At 35.3% G+C, this 22,396-nt stretch overlaps 1 protein-coding gene across 9 annotated transcripts in view; it reads right to left on the reverse strand.

The window, feature by feature from the left end:
* RAPGEF6 (Rap guanine nucleotide exchange factor 6) overlaps positions 1-22,396 on the reverse strand; it is a 197,297-nt gene that overhangs the window by 142,038 nt on the left and 32,863 nt on the right. For all 9 annotated transcript variants that reach the window (XM_072840896.1, XM_072840895.1, XM_072840897.1 and 6 more), the window contains exons 4-5: positions 21,070-21,153; positions 3,029-3,098 (exon numbers count right to left, since the gene is read on the reverse strand). In XM_072840896.1, the coding sequence (XP_072696997.1) occupies positions 3,029-3,098; positions 21,070-21,153 (154 nt within the window). The remainder of the gene's footprint in view (positions 1-3,028; positions 3,099-21,069; positions 21,154-22,396) is intronic.

A 22,396-nucleotide genomic window follows, 5' to 3' on the forward strand; every position in this document is an offset into this window, starting at 1 on the left:
CTAAGAACGAAGACTTGGTTTCACATAATCCTAGTATAGTTCTTAAAATCAGGAAATTCCAGGGCATCTGGGTGACTCAGTGGTTGAGAGTCTGCCTTTGGCTCGGGTCATGACCCTGGGGTCCTGGGATTAGGCTTCCTGCGGGTAGCCTGCTTCTCCCTCTGCCTAAGTCTCTGCCTCTCTCTGTGTGTCTCTCATGAATAAATAAATAAAAATCTTAAAAAACAAAACAAAACAAAAAACCAGGAAATTCAGTACTATCTACTCTACAAGTATATATTCAAATTTCATCAATTGTGCCAAAAGCATCATTCATAGCCATAAGCCCTTCCACCTCCAGGATTTAATGTAAGATCAAGTATTGTGTTTATGTCTTTCTGCCTTTAATCTGAAATAGTTCCTTAGTCTTTCTCTATATTTTCTGACACTGGAATATTCTGCGTAATGGTCAATTAGTAGAATGTTTTCATTTTATTTTGTCTGGTATTTTCTAATGACTAGATTCAGGTATGCATTTCACACAGGAAATTATCACAAAAGTGGTATTTTTGTCCTCATTTCATCCTATTAGGAATAGTAGTTTATCAGTTTGTGCCCATACTGATGGTGATAGCAATGATTTTATTATAGTGGTATCCTCCATGTTTTTCCCAATAGAAATTTGCTAATTTTTCTCTTCATAATGATTTGTGGGGAGATATATTGAGACTGTAAGTACTGTTTTCTCAAACACTAGCCCTCAAGTTTCAGCACTCATTAATGATTTTATAAAATCATTTTTTCTCTATTTGTTAGTATTTCAGTTATAGGGAAGAACGTCCCCTTCTCCCTTATTCACTCACTCGTATCAGGAGAATTTATAAATTCTTATATTATATATAGGGATACCAGTAATTACATTTTATTATTTTATTTTATTTTATTTTGATAGTCACAGATAGAGAGAGAGAGAGAGAGAGAGTCAGAGACATAGGCAGAGGGAGAAGCAGGCTCCATGCACCGGGAGCCCGACGTGGGATTCGATCCCGGGTCTCCAGGATCGCGCCCTGGGCCAAAGGCAGGCGCCAAACCGCTGCGCCACCCAGGGATCCCTACTATGAATTTTTATGTGGATTCTCAAATTGTCCCAGATTTGGGCAACAGGAGTCCCTTTAATCTGGTTCTTCTGTCCTTTTGCCAGGTCCCTAATGCTTCTCTGAGTGTTTTCTTAATTTTAGAATGGGTCCTTGAAACATTTTATACTTTGATATAGTTAAGTTATAAGGATCATACATTTGTAACATCTCAACAAATTATATGTATTTAAAATATGTGTATTTGTGCATGCTAATCCTCTAGCAAGCAGCACTTTCTACAACGTTAAAGGCAAGGAATTCTTAAACTACTCTGTTCAACTAAATACTGAATATGGAAATCAGGTTTCTTACCCTTACAGAAAGAAGGTAACAAGCAAAGAATAAAGGCCAGAATAAACTCTGGGTTTTAAACACAGATACAAAGAAATAAATACAGACACATGTATATATATGTGTATGGGTACATATACACTCACAGTGTTTTTTCTAGCTCTGTTCACAGACCGACTCTTTAAGCAAAAAGGCACCGGGAGCAATGAAAAACACTGGCAGCCTTATCTTGGCTTTAAATTCTATACCCCACTGAACAAGCAGATCTTCTTAGAGACTGGTCTGGGCAGAAAAACAGCCCTCCCTTTAACTTACAGGGAAAATTAACTTAATAATTTATAAGTGATTAATCTCTCTGTAATTTAATAACACTGAATACTTAACAGTGAATACTTAAAATGGTTGATAGTAAATTTTATGTTGTGTATTTTAATGCGATAAAACTAAGCAAACAAAAAAAAAGTATATGAGAACACTGAGGTAAAAAGCACTATTCTTTCCTGATAAAGCAGAAGAAATACAAATTATGTGAACTGACAAATAAATGAGAAAATCGGTACTGCCTGAGGCAGTTTTCTTGACGTGTCTCTCAATATATTTATTTAAAAGATAAAGAGTTCTGAGGCCTTATATATGCTACTTATACCAACACTTGAAAAAAATAAACATAATGCACAGTCCAAGCCTTGAATAATCTTCAATTTAATTAACATTCACTGAATACTCACTAGTGCAGGCAGCACTCTGCAATACAATGGAAGACACAAAGCGGGTAAGATATAATTTTTGCCTTTTAGGAGCTAAAAATTCATTTGTTTATGAAATTTAGGACACTGAGTGCATGATAATGTAGATGATCCAGTTTGGGGAAGAGGTAACAAGAAACTAGGAAGATGTGAAGTTTGAACTCTGACATTAAAATGCTTCGTTAAGAACGCAACTTCACTTCTTAAAAATTTAAAATCAAATCATATGACATGATCATCTACAGGAAATGCTAGCAGTACAATGAGTCCATTCAATATAATTCTTTTCTAGTAAGGTCATCTCAGAACAAGGTAAATCAAAGTTGTGTTCTTGGTTCTTTTAATGCTAAAAAACAAAGTGAGATTTTCTAATGTTTTATCAACTACCTGGATTTCTTAGGAATAAGAATTATTCCTTAATTATACTCTTAAAGTAATAATATTAAGATCTAAACCATTTCTTACTTGGATATAACTGTGTTGTCTCTTTTTCTCTAGCTTTCTCCCTCATGTCCAGAGCACAGAATATGGATATTCAAAGATTATTAACTAAATTAAGCAGGAAAAGAGAAAACACTTGAAAGGTCAGGGTTCCTTTATAAGGCCTTCATTTAAAATTTCTAGTTAGAAGTAGTAAAAGAAACTATCAAATTTGGAACATGGTAAATATAATTGTATAATTTTTCAAATCCTCTCAAGAATCAGAAAAAATTTAAAGTAGATAAAACCATATCAAATTTGATATATAGGTCTGATGCTACCCAATATGTTAAGTCACAGTAATGGAACCTCCTTAAGTGTTTAAAATCTTACTACATTTAAAGTTGAAATTGAAGCATTTCAAAAAAACAATGCAGCATTCTTTAAAATTCTTACCACAATCATTTCTGAAGGCTCTAATACAAGACAATCACATCCTCTTTTTCCTCCAAACTGCTTACCAAAACTATAAAAACAAAAGAACAATTTCTTTAGCAAAGATTATAGATAAAATATATCAATATAGGAAAAATAAAAAAGAACCCCCTCCCCAAACCCTAAATGTTAAACCAAGAAATTATAATTCTATCATTTATGTTAATTAAGATTTTCTTAAAAACAACCCAAAATACCTTTCCTCTTATTTGCCCTAACAGAAATGATCAACACAATTCTTTGCGAAAAATCTTTTAAAAATACATGCTTTTAGTCTCTAAAATTATAAAAGATATTGCCTAGTCTCAAATTTTGAATTTGGTATATAATGTTGAACTAGTGTAAAAACATCTAATAAAAAATGAAGCTACAACTATAGAATATTTTATGAAAATAAACTATTATATTTTGGAAGCGGTAATCAACAAAAGATAAAAAGAACTTAAAGGAAAAACATAAGGTCTTCATTTTAAAAGAGAAACAAAATGTTTTAAAAGGGATTGGGGTAGAATACTCGCTAATTATATATTAGACAAAACTTTAACATACTTTATTTGCAAACCACACTTAAAAGAAAATTATAAAGCAATCTAAAATATTACATCAATGAAAATGAAGTACCATGGCCAATATCTAAAATATTACTATAAACTAATCAAATTGAAGAAACTTCACTAATCAAGCAAAATATAAAGTACCAAAAAGTAAACATAAGGAAATACAAGTCATTTAAAAAACACTATGCAATTTTATAGACTGGAAAAAGTGAATGAATAAAGTAAGTGACCTATTATCTACTTTTATGAGAAGGTTTCGTATTTTAAAAATGTCAATTCTTCACAAAGTATAATGTTACATACAAATATTAGTTCATAACAAGATCCTAAGGTGCCTCCTTAGTGCAGAAGGCAGTATGTTAGTCTTTTAACAAAATTTTAATGTCTACATATAATAAATTACTTCTGAAGATGAAAAAAAAATCACTTTTCTTTTTTCTTAAGCAGTACAACTATTTTCCCCCAAAACTCTTGACAGCATCTAATGCATAAAAAATTAAAGTAAATTTGTTTAAATTTCTTTCACTGAAGATAGAGTAACATACTAGATTTATTCTCTTAGCTAAAAAAGCAAGAAAATCAAAATACATAAACAGCACAGTTACAAGACACTGGAAAACAGGAAGGACAGGGCTGTGATCACTAAGAGAGAAAATAAAAAAACTAGGATGACCCCCCCTCCCCACACAGTATTCCATTTTACCACCTACAGGAAATCTCTAGGCCATTTAGGTACATACCCTAGATCAGAATTACCAGATTTCCTTCTCTATGTCTAGTATGTTCAAAAGTTTTATCATGAACAGGTTTTGGATTTTTTCAAATGTTTTGTTTTCTTTTTTTACTGCAATATGGTTTTTGTCCATTATTTTACTTATACACTATACTGTATTAGTTGATTTACAAATGTTTAAAACTTCTTGCATTCTCAAGATAACCCCAACTTATTCAGTTTCTAATACTTTATTAATATATACCTGGATTGAGTTTGCTGTAATCTTGTTAACAACTGCTGCATGTATGTTCATGAGAGATAAAAACGTGTGATTTGCTTTTCTTGTGATGTTTTTGTCTGTATTAGTGTTCGGTTAATATTGGATTCAGAATAGGTTGTAAGTGCTCCTCCTTTCTCCATTTTCCCAAAGAGTTTGCTCAGGATAAGTAGCAATGCTTTCTTAAATACTTGAAAACACTTAATAGTAATGCCATCTGGGCCTAGCTTTTCTTTGTGGTAATAAATATCATTATCAATTTAATTTCTTTACTTTTTATAAATACATTCAAAGTTTTTCAGTCTACTTATGGTAATGTATGTTTTTGTAAGATCTGCCCAATTTGTTATAAAGTGGCTCATAAAATTTTCAAATGCTTTTAATTTTTGTATTAATATCTCTTCTTTCATAACTGATTTTGGTAATATGTGTTTTCTCTTTTTTTAATATTTATTTATTTATTTATTTATTTATTTATTTATTTATTTATTTATTTATTTATTTCTGAGAGACACAGAAAGAGGCAGAGACATAGGCAGAGGGAAAGAATCAGGCTCCTTGCAGGGAGCCTGATGTGGGACTTGATCCCCGGACTAAAGGATCATGCCGAGCCAAAGGCAGACACTCAACCTCTGAGGCACCCAGTGTCCATGTTTTCTCTTTTTTAAATGGTCAGTCTATCCCAAACATTATTAGTGTTGCTGACCTTTTCCAAGAACAAATTTTTCATTTCTCCGATTATTTTCTATTGTTTTTCTGGTTTTTCTTTCATTGATTTCCACTCAAACTTCACTTCTATTTCAAATTTACTGTGCTATTCTTATTAATATGAAAACTCAAGGTGACTGAATTGAGACCATTCTTCTTTTCTCATGAAGGTGCTATAAATACTTAGCGTTGTAAATTTCCCTCTAAATTCCCCTTTTAGGGGAACCTCCGTATTTGTTACATATTCATTTTCATTCATTTCAAAACATTTTCTAATTTCTGCTGTCAACTCTTCCTTGACCTACAGTCATTTACAAAAGTGTTGTTTAAATTCTCACATTTATTCCTGGAACTGATTTATAATTTAATTCCAATATAATTCAGAGAATAAACCCTGAGTAATTTCAACCTTTTTAAATTTACTGAAACTTGTTTCACAGCCTAGAATATGCTCTATCCTGGAGAATCATCTATAAGCCAGAAAAAAAAATGTATAAGATCAAAGTGGTAGTAGTACTTCTTAAGCTATTTATCTTTACTAATTTTTCAATCTAGTGGTTCTACCAATTATAGACAGTTTTGAAATCTCCAGCCATAAGAGTTCAATTTCTATTCATCTTTCCAATTCTGTCAGTTTTTACTTCTAGTATTTTAGGGTTCTATCATAGTTAAAACTGTTTTAGGTTCCTAATAGATTCATCCTTTTAGAACTATGAAAATTTACTCTTAGTCTCCAGTAACATTTTGGGTTTTATAGGAGATTTTGATTGATCAGGCTTCCCAATACACAGATATTTAAACACCAATTCTAAAGTTTATATGGACAGGCAAAAAGATCTAGAATAGCTAACACATCAAAGGACAAGAACTAAGTAAGAAGACTGACACTAACTGACTTTAAAATGTACCACACAGGTTCAGGAAACAGGACACTGTGATGCTGACTAAAAAAATAAACAAAGGTATCAATAAAACAGAACACAGAGCCCAGAATTAGAGTCCCATGAATATGTTCAACTGATTTTGACAAAGAAGCAAAAATAACACAATGCAGCAAAGACAGTTCTCTTCAACAAGTAGTGCTGGACAACTACATGTCAAAAAATGAATCTAGGACACCTGCGTGACTCAGCGGTTGAGCGCCTCCCTTTGGCCCAGAGCATGATCTGGAGTACCGGGACTGAGTCCCACATCGGGCTCCCTGCATAGAACCTGCTTCTCTCTCTGCCTGTGTCTTTGCCTCTCTCTGTGTCTCTCATGAATAAATACATAAAATCTTAAAAAAAAAAAAAAGAATCTAGATACAGATCTTATATCACATCTTCACTAAAATGAACTATATACCTAAATGTAAAACATAAAACCATTCGACTCCTAAAAAATACAGGGAAAATCTAAATGATTCTAGGAATGGCAGTGACCTTTTAGCTAAAACATCAAAGGCATGATACATGAAAGTGGTACGTTGAACTTCACTGCAATTGAAAACTCCTCTACAAAAGACAAAGTCAAGAGAATGAGAAGATAAGCCGCAGACCAAGAAAATATTTGCAAACAGTCCTTCTGAGAAAGGTTTGTTATCTAAGACAGAAAGACACAAAGAATTCTTAAAACTCAACAAGAAAACAATTAGAAAATGGGCCCAAGACCTTAACAGCCCACAAAAGAAGATACAAAGATGACAAGCACATGAAAAGCTCAACATCAGAAGTCATCAGGGAAATGCAAATTAAAGTAACGAGACATCACTACACCCTATAGGAATGGCTAACATCCAGTACTGACAAGACCAAACGCTTAATATGGTTGTGGAATAAAAGAAACTCTCATTCATTGCTGTAGGGAAATGAAATGGAACACTTTGGTAGAGTTTGGCAATTTCTTACAAAACTAAAAATACTCTTATTATATGGCCTAGTAATCATGTTACTTGGTATTTAACCAAAGGAGCTGAAAACGTTATGTCTACACTAACACATGCACATGGATGTTCATATCAGCTATTCAAGAGTCAACGGTAAATTTTTACAACTAATAATAAGACAAACATAGAATCGAAAATAGACAAAAGCACTGAGCAGATAATTCAACAAAGTATAGGAATGCCTAATAAGCACACGGAGAGATACACAAAGGGACCAGTCACTACTAATAAGCCTAATAAGCACACGGAGAGATACACAAAGGGACCAGTCACTACTGAAATGCACATTAAAATCACACTAAGATGCTATTAAGCACACACTGAAACTGTAATAATCAAATACCGTCAACAGCAAGTGATAGACTACGGAGAAACTAGATCCATTATACAATGCTTGTCAGAATGTAAAACAGTATATCCTCTTTTAAACAATTTTGTCCTTTTCAAAAGCTAAGCTAATTTTGTATGCTTGTTATACAACAGAACAATTCCACTATATTTGGATATCTACAAATGTAAACACATGGTCCATATAAAGACTTGTGAGCGAATCTTGTTAACGTCATTACTTATAAAAACTCCAAAACTGGAACAATAAATAATTTCTAATTTTTCAAAATTTTCATCTTTTGGTAAATGGCTAGACAAAATGTGGTATCTTTCTAGAATCCAGTACAATTTAATACTTAAAAAAAAAAAAAATGAGTGTGTTACAACTGGCATGTGCCCAAACATGGATACATCTTAAAAACGTTACTCTGACAAAAGCCAAAAACCAAAAGCCATTACTTCTAAATAATGCAAAAAGTAGATAGTGACAGAAAGCAGATCATGTTAACTGCAAAAGAGCATGAGGGAACTTTTTCAGGCAATGAAAGTCATCTGTAACCGTGATGCACCAATGTATACATTTACTATAAATTATTCAACTGTGAAGTTAAGATGGGTGAATTTTATGGTATGCAAATTATACTCCAATAAAGCTATTTTAAGAAAACTGTCTAAGAAACAGAAAAAAATCTTTACAAACTTGGAGTAGGGAAAGATTTGTTGGAACATATAAGTACTACAAATAAATCCTTAGAACTTTTTAACAATTAAAGAAGTCACTACTGAAAACTGGAAAGGCAAGAAACAGTTCAGGAAACGTATTTGGAACAACAGATACAAAAGTATCTATCTTATAGTGAATTTTTATGCATGATTGATAAATAACTCATTTAACTCAAAAGAGAAAACCTCTAAAGGATTGAACCAACTTTTCACAAAGGAAGATTCATGAAAGGTTAATAACTACATGCAAAAAAGCTGACAGCATTATCACAAAAATGTAAAGTAACACCACAGTGAGGTCCATTTTATACAGATCCATTTTATACAGACCAGAATAGCTAAAATCAAAGACTAACCACATCAAGCACTGAAGAGGATATTGAGCAATGTGAATTCTACAAACTGGTGGTGGCATTATAAATGGCACAAAATTCGACAAAATATTTGGCAGTTCTTTTTAGAAGTTAAGCATGACTACCGTGCAGCTCAGCCACTGAACTCTAGGTATTTACTGGGAAAAAAAAAAAACCACAAGTCCATATAAAGACTTATACAGAAAAGATTGTAAGTACTTTATTTGTTAGAGAAAAAAATTAGAACCAATCTTAATTTCTTTCAAAAGTAGAATGTATAAACACACTGTGCTATATACATACAATGGGATACTAATGAGCAATTTTACAAAATGAATCATCAGTATACACAGCAACATGAAGGCATCTCTAAAACATTATGCTAAGTGAAATATTTTAAAAAACAAAAACTGTACAACATATTGTTCCATTTATGTAAAATAGTAGTAAATGATATCTATATACCAGAAAGTACAACAGTGGTTGGCTGATGATGAGGATGCAATAAAGTGTAGATAAAAACTGACAACTAGGTAAATGTCATCTATAAAAAATTTAGATCTATGAATATACTTGGTGAAAAAGTGAATGCTTCTACCTTCCCATCCCAAAATCCCCTTCTAGACAGAACAATAAAGGATGTCTGCTCTCAGTACTTCTCTTCAACACTGTCCTTTCTTCCCAGGGGAGTAAAGCAGAAAAGGGGGGGAGGGTATGTTTTAATTAGAAAAAAAGAAAACCATCAAATCAGTAGACAACAGATAGAAAATCCTACAGAATCTGTAAGACAGCTATTGGAATTAACATGTGAAGTTAGTAAGGTTACAAGATATAAAATCAACACATACAACACCTTAATACTGAAGACTACAGAAGACTGCTGAGAGAATATTACACAAAATTGTTGACCTAAATAAACTGAGTGATGTACCTTGTTCATGGTCTATAAGAATCAACCGTTAAGATATCAATACTACTCAAAATGGTGTACAGATTTCAGTGCATTTCCAATCAAAATCCCAGGCTTTTCTCTTTTTGTAATTAATAAACTGATTCTAAAATTTGTCTGAAATTGTAAAGAACTTATAATAACCCAAACAATTTGACAAAGCCAGGAGGACTCAGACATTTTGTGATTTATCATAAAGCTAAAGTCATCAGGATAATGTAAGCAGTGGTACTACACAGAAAAATACATCAATAGAAAAAAAAATCAATGAAATAAATTAAATAGTTGGGAAATATACCCAAATGGTCAATACAACTTCAACAAAGATGCAAAGGTAATTCAGAGAAAGGATAGTTTTGTCAACAAATGGTGCTAGAGCAATTGAATATCCACAGGTAAAAAGATGAAATTAGATCCACATACCATGCTGTGTAAGAAAACCAGCTAGCTACAAATAGATCACAGACCTAAATATATCATAGCAAAATCTGAAACTATACAGGTTCTGGAAGAAATTATAGAAAAAATTATTTGTGACATTGGGTTAACCAAAGATTTCCTACATACAACAAAAGTACAGTCCTTAAAGAAAAAAACCTGATAAACTGAACTTCATCAAAATCAAGTTCTTCTGTTCTCTGAAAAGCAATTAATAGATGGAAAACAATCCACAGACTGGAAAATATTTGTCAGGTATACATCTGTTGAAGGAACTGTGTAGGGCATGAAGAACTTCTGGAATTAAAAAATAAGAAATCATACAACTTTACCATCCTGCCCAAATAGGCAAATGATTCAGAGACACTTCATAAAAGCCATGTTACTGACAGGTAACTATAATGAAAAGATGCTCACCATCACTAATATTTAGTGAAATGCAAATTTAAACTATAATCAGCTACTATCACATACCCATGAGAGTATGGAACTTAAAAAGATTGACCTTGAGGATGCCAGGTGGATCAGTCAGTTCGGTTAAGAATCAGATTCTTGATTTCAGTTTAGGTCATCATCTCACAGTCAGGGGATCAAACTCGGGAGACTGCCTCCTCACTCAGCAGGGAGTCTGCCTCAGATTCTCTCTCTCCCTCTACCTCTGCCCTTCCCTACCCCACCTCCCCCTCATATGCTCTTTCTCTCTCTCTCAAAAAAAAAAAAAAAAAAAAAAGACTGACCTTACCAAGTGTTTGTGAGGATGTGAGGAAACGTAGTGGAACAACTAGCATTCTCATATACTGCTGGTGGGAATGTAAAATGACAACTTTGGGAAACAGCATGGCACTTAAAAGGTTAAATATTCCTCTGCCACATAACCAAGCTATTCCAAAATAAATATACATATATACTTACATATCCAAAATAAAGTATGTGTCCACATGAAGACTTAAAATCCATTATCTTCCCATGTATTTTACTCAGAAGGTATGAAACCATATGTCCATCTAAAGACTTGTACACAAATGCTGATAGCATCACAAGTCAAAAATAATCAAAAACAGGAAATAACCCAAACGTCCATCAGTAGGTAAATTGCAAACAAAGAATGGTATATCCATACAAAAGAATACCGCAATAAAAAGCAATGAAACATATGAAATATGAATGGATCAGGATAATGTGATGCAAAAAGAAATCCTGCCATTTCATGGATGAAGATGGATGAACATTGAGGGCATTATGTTGAATGAAATAAACCATACACAGAAAGACAAATACTATATGGTATCACATGCAGAGTCCCAAAACCTTTTTTTTAAAACCTGATTTCATAGAAACATTGACTAAAATGGCGGTTGCCAGGTACTCAGGGTAAAGGAAATTACAGTGATTAAGGTCAAGGGGAACCAATTTTCAGATGCAACAAGAGTAAGTTCTGGTGATCTAATGTACAGGATAGTGTCTTAAAAAAAAAAAAAAGAAATGAAATATTGATACGTTCTACAACAGGGATAAACCTTAGTAATTTTAACAAGAATTTAACAAGTGTGAGAAGCGAGCCAAGAAAAGACTATATATATTTTGTGCTTCACCTTAAATAAAACTTTAGAAAATGTCATCTACGGTGATGCTCCCCCCGCAAAAAAAATTGATCCCTGGGGACCAATGGAGGGAGCAAGGATGGATGAAGGAGAATGTTTACAAAAGGGCATGAGCAATTTTTGGGGGGTGATGGATATGTTCATTACCTTTATTAGAGCAATGGTTTTACAGGTGTACACTCACACCAAAATTTATCAAACTGTGTATTTTAAGTAAGTGCAGTGTGCTCTACATCAATTATACCTTAATAAAGTTACTTTTAAAATAATTAAGAATGTGAAAACGCAAGCCAAAAATGAGACACAGTATGTGCAAAAACCTGTCACTTCGTATCATGGAATGTATTAAAGATTCCCACAAAAAAAAAAAAAATCAAGACAAACAGCTCAACTTTAAAACAGGCAAAAAAAATTTTACAGATACTTCGTGAAAGAATATGGAAATAGCAACCAATAAACACAAGAAAAAGCACTCAATTTCATTAAGCAGGAAAATTAAAATGAAAACCACTTCACAGTGACAAGAATAGCTAAACTAAAAGACGATAATCACATGTTGGTGACTGGGTAGGAAGAGAAACAGAACTTTTATATGTTGCTTGTGGGAGTTTAAAATGGTACAACGCTGTGGAATGCAGTTTAGTAGTTTCTTGTAAATAGTTTCTCTATTAAACTTCAAGACACACTATAAAGCTACTGTAATTACAACAGTGTGGTATTCAAGCAGGGACAAACAAAATCTAACTGAACAGATTAGGAGCCCAGAAATAAGCACAATATGTGGATATTTGTTTTTTAAAAAAAATGTGGGACTGAATGAGAATGAGAAAAGGATATATAGGAAACCATATGGAAAACTGAGTATGATAGTGTTGCAGTCAGCAATATAGGATACAGGCACATCCTGTGAACCAACAATTCTCTGCTACATAAATGCATGCCCATGCGCATCTGATGTACAAGAATGTTCACAGATGCTTTACTTCTAAGAGCCCTCCACTACATAAACAATGTAATACTAATATGTAAGAATTTATTAACTCTAACTACATGGATGAATTTCATGAACAGCGGGCCAAAGAAGCTATACACAAAAGAACAGTGTATGATTACACTCATATCAAGTTAAAAAGTAAAAAAAAAAAAAAACAAACTATAGTGTTAAGGTGTGGATACAGTCCAGCTAAAAGTCTACAGATATTAAAGACTAATTAAATTTTTTTAAATGTTATTTTTGGTGGGAATGGGGGAAAGTAGAAAAGCTGATTTGAGAAAAAACCGTAGGCTGCCTCCATAGTACTGACAATGTCCAACTTCTTGATCTGGGTAGCAATCACAGAACTTTTCCATCTACAGTAACCTCACTGATTTGCAAATTTAGGTCATCTGCACTGTTGCCATTTGTTTCAAAATAAAAGAGTTCAAACCAAGGAACAATGTTCCTCTTTTGGTCAAAAATACAGGAAAAAAAATTTTCACATATGTATTAAAAAAAAAATCACACAAAGACCTTAATAAAAGTGGTTAGCTATCTATGCAGATGGGTTAAATGGTGGGGATGACAATAAAAGTGGGAATGGTAATATTTAAAGCACCATTTGTAATACCATTTTGACTTTTGGATGGTACAAATTTACTTGTCAAAAGATTATTTTAAAAAGTACATCTTCAGGGATCCCTGGGTGGCGCAGCGGTTTGGCGCCTGCCTTTGGCCCAGGGCGTGATCCTGGAGACCCAGGATCGAATCCCACGTCAGGCTCCCGGTGCACGGAGCCTGCTTCTCCCTCTGCCTATGTCTCTGCCTCTCTCTCTCTCTCCCTGTGTGACTATCATAAATAAATAAAAGTTTAAAAAAAAAAAATTAAAAAGTACATCTTCAGGGTAGCCCGGGTAGCTCAGCGGTTTAGCTCTGCCTTCGGCCCAGGGCGTGATCCTGGAGACCGGGGATCGAGTTCCACGTTGGGCTCCCGGCATAGAGCCGGCTTCTCCCTCTGCCTGTCGTTTTCTCTCTCTCTCTCATGAATAAATAAATTTTTTTTTTTTTTAAAAAAGTACATCTTCAGAAAAAGAACAATGCTATTTACAGGGCTATTTAAAGATGATAACCTTACCAACCCCAAGACTAGCAGAGTGCCCGACACATGCAGGCACTATATGTTTACTAGACCAATTAATACCTCAGTACTAGAGATATTCTAACTTCAATGTCTGTTTCCTTCTTCATCTGTAGAATCCATTTTCACAACTGACTCTCCAAGTTTTCTTTACTTGTCAAACAACCGTGTGGCCCTTTCCAAACAAAGCAGTCATCCCAAAGTAAATCAGTCTTTTTTGTCTTGATGCTACTGTCTTGTAAAATGATAATCAATACTTATTTGCTCCATAAATGAATATTTGTTTTTTTTTCATAAATGAATATTTGAATGAATAAATGAAACACTTATATTTTATTTGAAAATCACACACAATAAAGTCCTTGCTTTGTTGAGCTATAATCAGATTTTACTGTGGCAACAAAAAAGTGAAGTCAATACCAGAAAAAAACTAAATTCTTTCAGAAGACATTGAAATTTTAGATTTCATTAATTACTTATCTACCTATAGTAAAATGTAAAAAAACTTGTATTGATAAATTACATATAAGGAGCACTTAAGTGGCTCAGTCAGTTAAGTGTTTGCCTTCAGCTCAGGTCATGATCCCAGCGTCCTGGAATCAAGCTCTGCAGCAGACTCCCTGGTCAGTGAAGAGCCTGCTTCTCCCTCTCCCTCTTCTGCTCCCCCTGCTTATGCTGTCAAATAAATAAACAAAATCTTTAAAATAAATAAACAAACTCAAATGGCCTGCTCTCCGTGAAGTTTCCTGGAGTTTCATACTTTGAGGTTGTGACAAGATATCCCCTCCAAGAGGACATACAAGTTCCTGCACTTTATGCCACCTACCACAAAGAGAGAGGCACAATGCTTGGTTAGTTTTTTTGTATTCTAGAGGTAACATACATTAAGTGTGCTACTTTGACCCATATTCAACAAAATCACCCACAAGGGCTAGCAAATCCAAAATGGAGTATAAGCCACTGTGCCATCTGGGTCTTATGAACCAGCATATCCAATGGTACCCCCTGTGTCTGCTACAAATACAGATGCTCTGTAGAGCATCTCCCAAGCACTAATATGAGAATGACAGTGATGTCTATAATTTCTCTTACATTTATGCCATCTTCTGCAAATATTTATCATACTTTTGAGAAACAAGTTATGCCTTGCGAGGGGGCCTTCATAGATGCTGAATGCCAAACTACAGGACACCAGGCGACAATACCGCATGAACTCCCTATTATGAACTGCTGTAATTAGCCACAACTGTTGAGCAGGGGCAGTAGCAATCTATTATCAAATAAATATGGTATGTAAGAGACTGAGTTTACCCAGGAGCAAACAGGTAGATCAGACTCCTTCAACATCAACTCCTCTTGCAGCATTTCCTCTAACTCAATCCATGCCTATGCCTACCTGGGGAGCTCCTTATGACCAGTTAACTCAGGAAGAACAACCTTGAGCCTGTTTCATCAGTGAGTCTGCACACATTGGTACCACTCAAAAGTGGACAGCCCACAAGTCACTCAGGGGTGACAGTGAAAGAAGATGGTAAGTAAAGGAAAATCCTCCTATGGAACAGAACTTCAAACAGTACATTCAGATGTCCACTGTGTCTGGATTGAGAGATGGCCAAAATTATTGACTGAAACAGATTCATGGGCAGTTACTAATGGTGTGGTTGAATGGCCAGGGATCTGGAAGGAACAGGATTGGAAGACTGGTAACAAGAAGTCTGGGAAGAGGTATGTGGAAGGACTTCTTTCAGAATGGGCACAGACTCTAAAGATGTCTGTGTCTCCTATGAATGTCTAAAGGGCATGCACTGTGAAGTAGATTTTTAATAAAATCAAGTGAACAAAATGGCATGCTCTATGGAAGTCAATCAAACTCCTTTCCCAGCTACACCAGTGCTTGTTCAATGAGACAATGAATCAAGTAGCCATAGTGGCAGAGACGGAGAACATGCAGGGGTTCAACTGCTAATGTTATTGCTGGGAAGCTAATCTGTGAACCTTAGAGATCAACACTGAGTCTCTGATATGGCACCACTCCTTGGGGGGACCAGTCAGCCACCCTGGAGGCAGATTACTTGCAATGGATTTTTTTCTGTCATGAAGGAGACAGATATTTGTCCTCACTGGAATAAATATGTATTCTGGAAATGATTTGCCTTCTATGTCCATGCTTCTGCCAGCACTACTATCCATGGGCTCACTATATGCCTAATCTACCATCTTGGCACTCTAGACAACATTATTTTTTATCAAGGCACTCATTTCACAGCAGACTAAATACAGAACTGGTTTCTGTCTTCCCCAACAGCCAGAATACATAGGCCTGACATTCAAGGCATGGAAATAAGAGTGGCTTTTTTCACTGTTACACCTAGTAAGTTGTTCACAGATTTTTCACTTCCCAGCCAAAAAACTTCTCCTGGTTTGAGACTTAGTGCCCGACAGAATATTGCTTCTACCAGGAAACACAATGATTCCACTGAATTAAATACTTTCACCTGGCCGCTGAACCAAAACGCAGGGAAAGGGGTTACTGTAATGGCCTGAGTGACTAATTACAATCACAGGGGTAACTGAATTGCTGCACAAAATGGGGACCAGAATGACATCTGAAGCCCAGGAGAATTTCTTAGGCTTCTTGTTTTACTTCCATGTCCACTACTTAAAATCAACGGAGAGGGATCCCTAGGTGGCTCAGCAGTTTGGCACCTGCCTTTGGCCCAGGGCGTGATCCTGGAGTCCCGGGATCGAGTCCCACGTCGGGCTTACTGCATGGAGCCTGCTTCTCCCTCTGCCTGTGTCTCTGCCTCTCTCTCTATCTCTTATGAATAAATAAAATCTTAAAAAAATAAAATCAATGGAAAACTGCCACCACCACAACCACCACCACTACAACAGGCCAGGACATTTAAGGACCTCTCAGAAATAAAATTTTTGTTCATATCATCAGGAAAGGACTCAGAACAGATCAAAATCTGGCTTAGTGCAAAAGTACCGAATGGGTAGTAGAAGAAGGAAGTCAGAGGTACCAACTACAACAGCCTTGTGGTCATTTACAGAAACAAGGAATATAAGAACTTTTCATATTTTCCCTTTGCTTACTGTATATGTCTGTATTTGTGTGTAAATACTAGTCATTTTCTTCTTCTTCTCTCTTCCCTGTATTTATTTCATAGATCTTTTGTTTGAAGTAAACTTTAAAAGGTTGTCTTTAGTTAGCAAAATATTCAGAAGCACTGTGATCAAGTTGTAATTCATATAGCTAGTGACGACTATTAGAACTGTGCATCTTTTTATTCTGGGGAGAGGGTAAGAAATTCTTCACTTGTACAAAGGACAGCTATCTCTTGTAAGGCGGAAACAATTTTGTTGTGGGATGGAAGTTCAAACATGTTTAGAAGCATTCATATGGAAGCTAAGTAGCCAAGGGAGTAGACTATGCCAATTACTGACTGCCTTTCAATTGCAAATATATTGTTTCTCTTAAAAAAAAAAAAAAAAGATTTATTTAATTTAAAGAGCATGTGTCTGTGCACATGCAAGTGTGGGGAGGGGAGAGGGAGAGAGAGACTCCCAAGCAGACTCTCCTGTGATCTCAGAGTCCCATTCAGGCTCCATGTCATAACCCTGAGATCATGACCTGAGTTGAAAACAAGAGTCAGAAGCTTAATCAACTGAGCCACACAGGCATCACTATTCACTCTCAGTTTCAAAATCTACTTTGTAATTAAGGATCTAGATTCAATGTTCGCCTTCTGCCTGCTGAAAATGTTAAAGCTTTGTCAGTAGAGGGTGCTAGTAGAACAATGAAATTGAAAAATCATCTTGGGGGGGGTGAAGAAAGGAGGAAGCATGTGCATTTGTGGGGGAGGGGGGGGCAAAGGTAGGTCGTGTCCTCAGCCTCAGGGCTCAGCCACACCCAGTAGGGGGAGGGGAGGTTCAGTCCTGGTCAGCAGTTCCCTTCCTGCTAGCCTTGACTCTGACTGTGTACCAGCTCTGGCCCAAGGCAACAAAGTTAATTTCTCCACTATCTACTGGGCTACCGCGGGCACATTTCCAACAAGATCTAAAAACCAGTTTTGGGGATAGGGCCCCTCTTTCAGGTTTGTTCTTTCCCTGGATATTCTCCCTTAGCTCTTTTATCTTTCTCAATGCCTAATTTCTTAAAATAACAATTTTTTTTAAAATTAAACTGTCCCTGTTCAAATTACTGTGTGGTTTCTATCTTAAAGGGTGTAAGTATGTTTTTCTAAAGATTTTATTTACTTGTTATTTATGGGAGACAGTGAGCACAAGAGGGGGTAGGGGCAGGAAGAACAGAAAAGCAGACTTCCCCAATGAGCAGAGAGCCCTCCATGGGGCTCAATTCCAGGATCCCAAGATCATGACCTGAGCCTAATGCAGATGCTTAACTGACTGAACCACCTAGGTGCCCCAGTAAGGGGAATAAATATTTTTAAATTTAGAGAAACAGACTATATTTTTATGAACTACAATACTATATCACTCCTTCTATACTTAGTAGTGTTCATTTTCTGTTGGGATCATAATGATCATATCCCAATGCCATTATACTATAATAATTAATATTAACAGACACCCAAAATTATTTAATATATGCTAAGCATTATTCTAAGTTTATTTGAAGTGATTAAGTCTAACAATCATCTTACAATGACCTATTACAAATATATGCCGAATGTAAAATGTAAATGCTCTACTCAGAATTGCTCTTTAAGTTTTAAATTTTCACTTTTTAAGTAATCTCTACACCCAACATGGGGCTGGAGATCAAGAGTTGCATGCTCAACCAACGGAGCCAACCAGGTGTCCCAAAACTTTTCTTTAAATAATGAGGGGATCCCTGGGTGGCTCAGCAGTTTGGCGCCTGCCTTTGGCCCAGGGCGTGATCCTAGAGTCCTGGGATTGAGTCCCACTTCAGGCTACTGCATGGAGCCTGCTTCTCCCTCTGCCTGTGTCTCTGCCTCTATCTCTCTCTGTGTCTCTCATGTATAAATAAATAAAATCTTTAAAGATAAATACATAAAGATATAAAACTCATACATTTCTATTATTTAAAAATTAAGCTTCACTGTCTCGATCACTAAATAGTGATGAATTATTATGGCTGATTAATGGCTAGAGAAAGTCTTAAGTGTTGACCATCCATCACAGCAGACAAGAATGAGAAAATATTTAAAAGAATAATACTAATATTTCTAAAATTTTACTATACTCTTTCATTCCAACTTACTGTTTCAGTGGCTAACTTACTATGAATCCATTAATGTGGACTTTAGAAAAACAGAGAGAGGGATCCCTGGGTGGCGCAGCGGTTTGGCGCCTGCCTTTGGCCCAGGGCGCGATCCCGGAAACCCGGGATCGAGTCCCACATCGGGCTCCTGGTGCGTGGAGCCTGCTTCTCCCTCTGCCTGTGTCTCTGCCTCTCTCTCTGTGACTATCATAAATAAAAAAAAAATAAAAAAAAAAAATTAAAAAAAAAAAAGAAAAGAAAAACAGAGAGAAAAAACAAGAGCCAAAAGGCTTACAACCAAGAACTACTATGTATTTTATTTGTAAAAATAGGAGACATGTTTTATTCTACTAGTCAAGAAGCACAGATTTTTTTTTTAATATTCATTTATTTGAGAGAGTGAGAGAGAGAGAAAAAGAACAGGACCAAGGAGAAGGGCAAAGGCAGAGGGAGAGGCAGAGTCCCTGCTCAGTGGGAGCCTGACAACCTGGGGCTTGATCTCAGAACTCTAGGATCATGACCTGAGCCAAAGGCAGAAGCTTAACCACCTGAGCCACCCAGGTGCAAGAAGCACAGACTTCTTCTTTTTTAAAGATTGTATTTATTTATTCATGAGAGACAACAGAGAGAGAGAGACAGAAACATAGGCAAGAAGGAAAAGCTTGGGCAGCTTGGGTGGCTCAGCGGTTTAGTGCCGTCTTCAGCCCAGGGCGTGATCCTGGAGACCCGGGATCGAGTCCCACATCGGGCTCCCTGCATGGAGCCTGCTTCTCCCTCCGCCTGTGTCTCTGCCTCTCTCTCTCTCTGTCTGTATGTCTCTCATGAATAAATAAATAAAATATTAAAAAAAGATTGTCATTGTTTAAAAAAAAAAAAAAAGAAGGAAAAGCTCTTCCTCACCAAGGAAGAGCCTGATGCGGGGTGATCATGACCTGAGCCAAAGGCAGACACTCAAAACACTGAGTCACCCAGGTGCCCTGAAGCACAGACTTCTTAATCAAAGGCCAACCATAGAGAGTTTCAGGACCCCAAATAGGATTTTAAAAATGTCATCAAAAATGAGATGCCCATACCATCTACCAAGACTATAACTGGATATTTAAATTTAGCAGTTTTGTTAACTAATAGCTGCAATTAAAAGCCCTACTTTAAAAGTCTAAAAATCTCAACATTATTGGAAAAAGTCGGTAAAAAATTACATTTTTATGTCACCAAATTTTAATATGAGGCCCCCAAAATCTTAAGAATTAGAGAACAACAACAACAAAAAAAAGAATTAGAGAACAAATTCTCAAAGAATGCTACATCTGACCATTTTTCCAACCACTCTTCTTGTTTTACAAAATAATTATGATGGTGATAATTAACAATTACTTATAACAGCCAGGCACTGGTCTAAGAGTTTTTTATATATATATTAACTCTTTTATTCCTCAAAACTAGTCTATGAAATAGATTCTATTAGTGTCCCCATTTCACAAATGGGGAATTTAAATAAGTTGCCCAAGAAAGAGTAGAATACAGACATGAACTCATGCAGTCTGGCTCTCAACTGTTAAGGTTTACAGACTTTTGTTGAGAGCTTTGAGTGGTAGATTGCTAAAACCTTACAGAGATATTTCAAGTAGGTACTATTATACTCATTTTACAATTAAATTTTGTACAAAATCATATAAATAGTTAAGTGAGAAATCAGGACTTTGATCTAGTTTACCTTACTCTAAAAACCATTTTCTTATATTAAAATACATCACCCTCTCTATAACCGCTATTAATAGCAACACACCCAGAAACCATCAGATAAAATCCCATATAAAACTAAAGATCAAATAAAAGATACTATGTCATGACGTAAACTTAAAGATTACACCCTCAGAAATATGAAATATCATCTCTATCCTATTTCCAGTAATACCAGCAAACAAACACATTTATAAAATATATCACCTACTGAGAGAAAATATACATCCTACAGAAAAAAGTTTAACATAAGAGAGAAGATAAATAGTTGTAATTTTAACTTTGCCTGCCACATACTCTAAGGCAGTAAATGTAAACGTACCTGCATGGAGGCAAGACCATGGAGTCTTTCATAAGCACAGATCCAGAAAGCAGAATATACCAACATCTGGCAACAGTTTCTGAACTGTTAAATAAATTAATGAGTAAATCAATGTAAGCATTCACATGTATAGGACTCAAAATAAAAAATATGTAACATGATTCAATATAAAATATGTAACATGAAATATATTCTAATATCATAAATCATTAAAGATCAATGTTATTTTAGGATATATTGACTGCTGCCAAAGGTTTTTACAGACCATGTTCCCATGAGAAAATTGTAATCACCACTTTAAGATACAGACTTCAAAAGTATATGGTTATTAGCTCAATTTCATTAATTATATCATTAGCTTCACATTCTTCATTTTTGTGTAGTGGATCATAACATTTGATGAAGACGGCAACTTAAATATTGTACTACATCTACATATCATAAAATCCTATTTTGATAACTTTTATATGTATTACAGATATTATTCAGAAATCACAAGTTCATCTATGTTCTATCTTCACTGACAACTATAATGTTAATTATGATCTATTTATTTCTTTTAAATTTTATTCTGACATAAAATGCCTACCAAATATTTCCTTTTTATGTGTTTGAAAAATAAAAGGATACCAGATGACTTAATCTATTAGCATTTGCAGTGAGTTAAATCTCTACTGGAAACCCAGAATCTTGTTAGTTGTTAGTATATAAACTGATCTTTCTCACAAATATTTTTATTTACTGAACCCAAGGCTTTAATTAATTCCAGTATGTAAAGGGTTCTAGTAATATAAAACAAATCATTTCTGTGACCTGGAGAACTTTTTATCTATCTAGCTGTTTATCTGACATGTCAACTTGAATATCTAACAGAGAACTCAAACTCAACAAATTCACAGTCTACCTATCATTTCCTTCAAGTTTGTATCTTTTCCAGTATTCTCTGTTTTCATTGAATACCACCACCATTGATCCAGAAACCTAGGCTTCTAAAACATTCCACCATAGCACCCAGGGTAAGCTTTCTAGGTCAATCCTATTATTCACCATGAAAAGGAAAAATTGTCAACTTTCCAGTAGGTACTTTATTTATTCATTTTTTAAAAAAAGATTTTATTTATCTATTTGAAAGAGGGAGCGTGCATGAGCAGGGGGAAGGAAAGGGGGAGAAGTAGACTCCCCATCAAGCAGGGAGTCCAACATGAGTCTGGATCCCAGGACCCTGAGATCATGACCTGAGCCAAAGTCAAAAGTCAGCCAGTTACCCAACTGAGCCACCCAAGTGCCTCTCCAATAGGTACTTTGAAGTTTTTTAAATTTCTTCAAA

Source organism: Canis lupus, chromosome 10 (genome assembly GCF_048164855.1).
Source record: "Canis lupus baileyi chromosome 10, mCanLup2.hap1, whole genome shotgun sequence".
In the NCBI taxonomy this organism is placed as follows: Eukaryota; Metazoa; Chordata; class Mammalia; order Carnivora; family Canidae; genus Canis; species Canis lupus.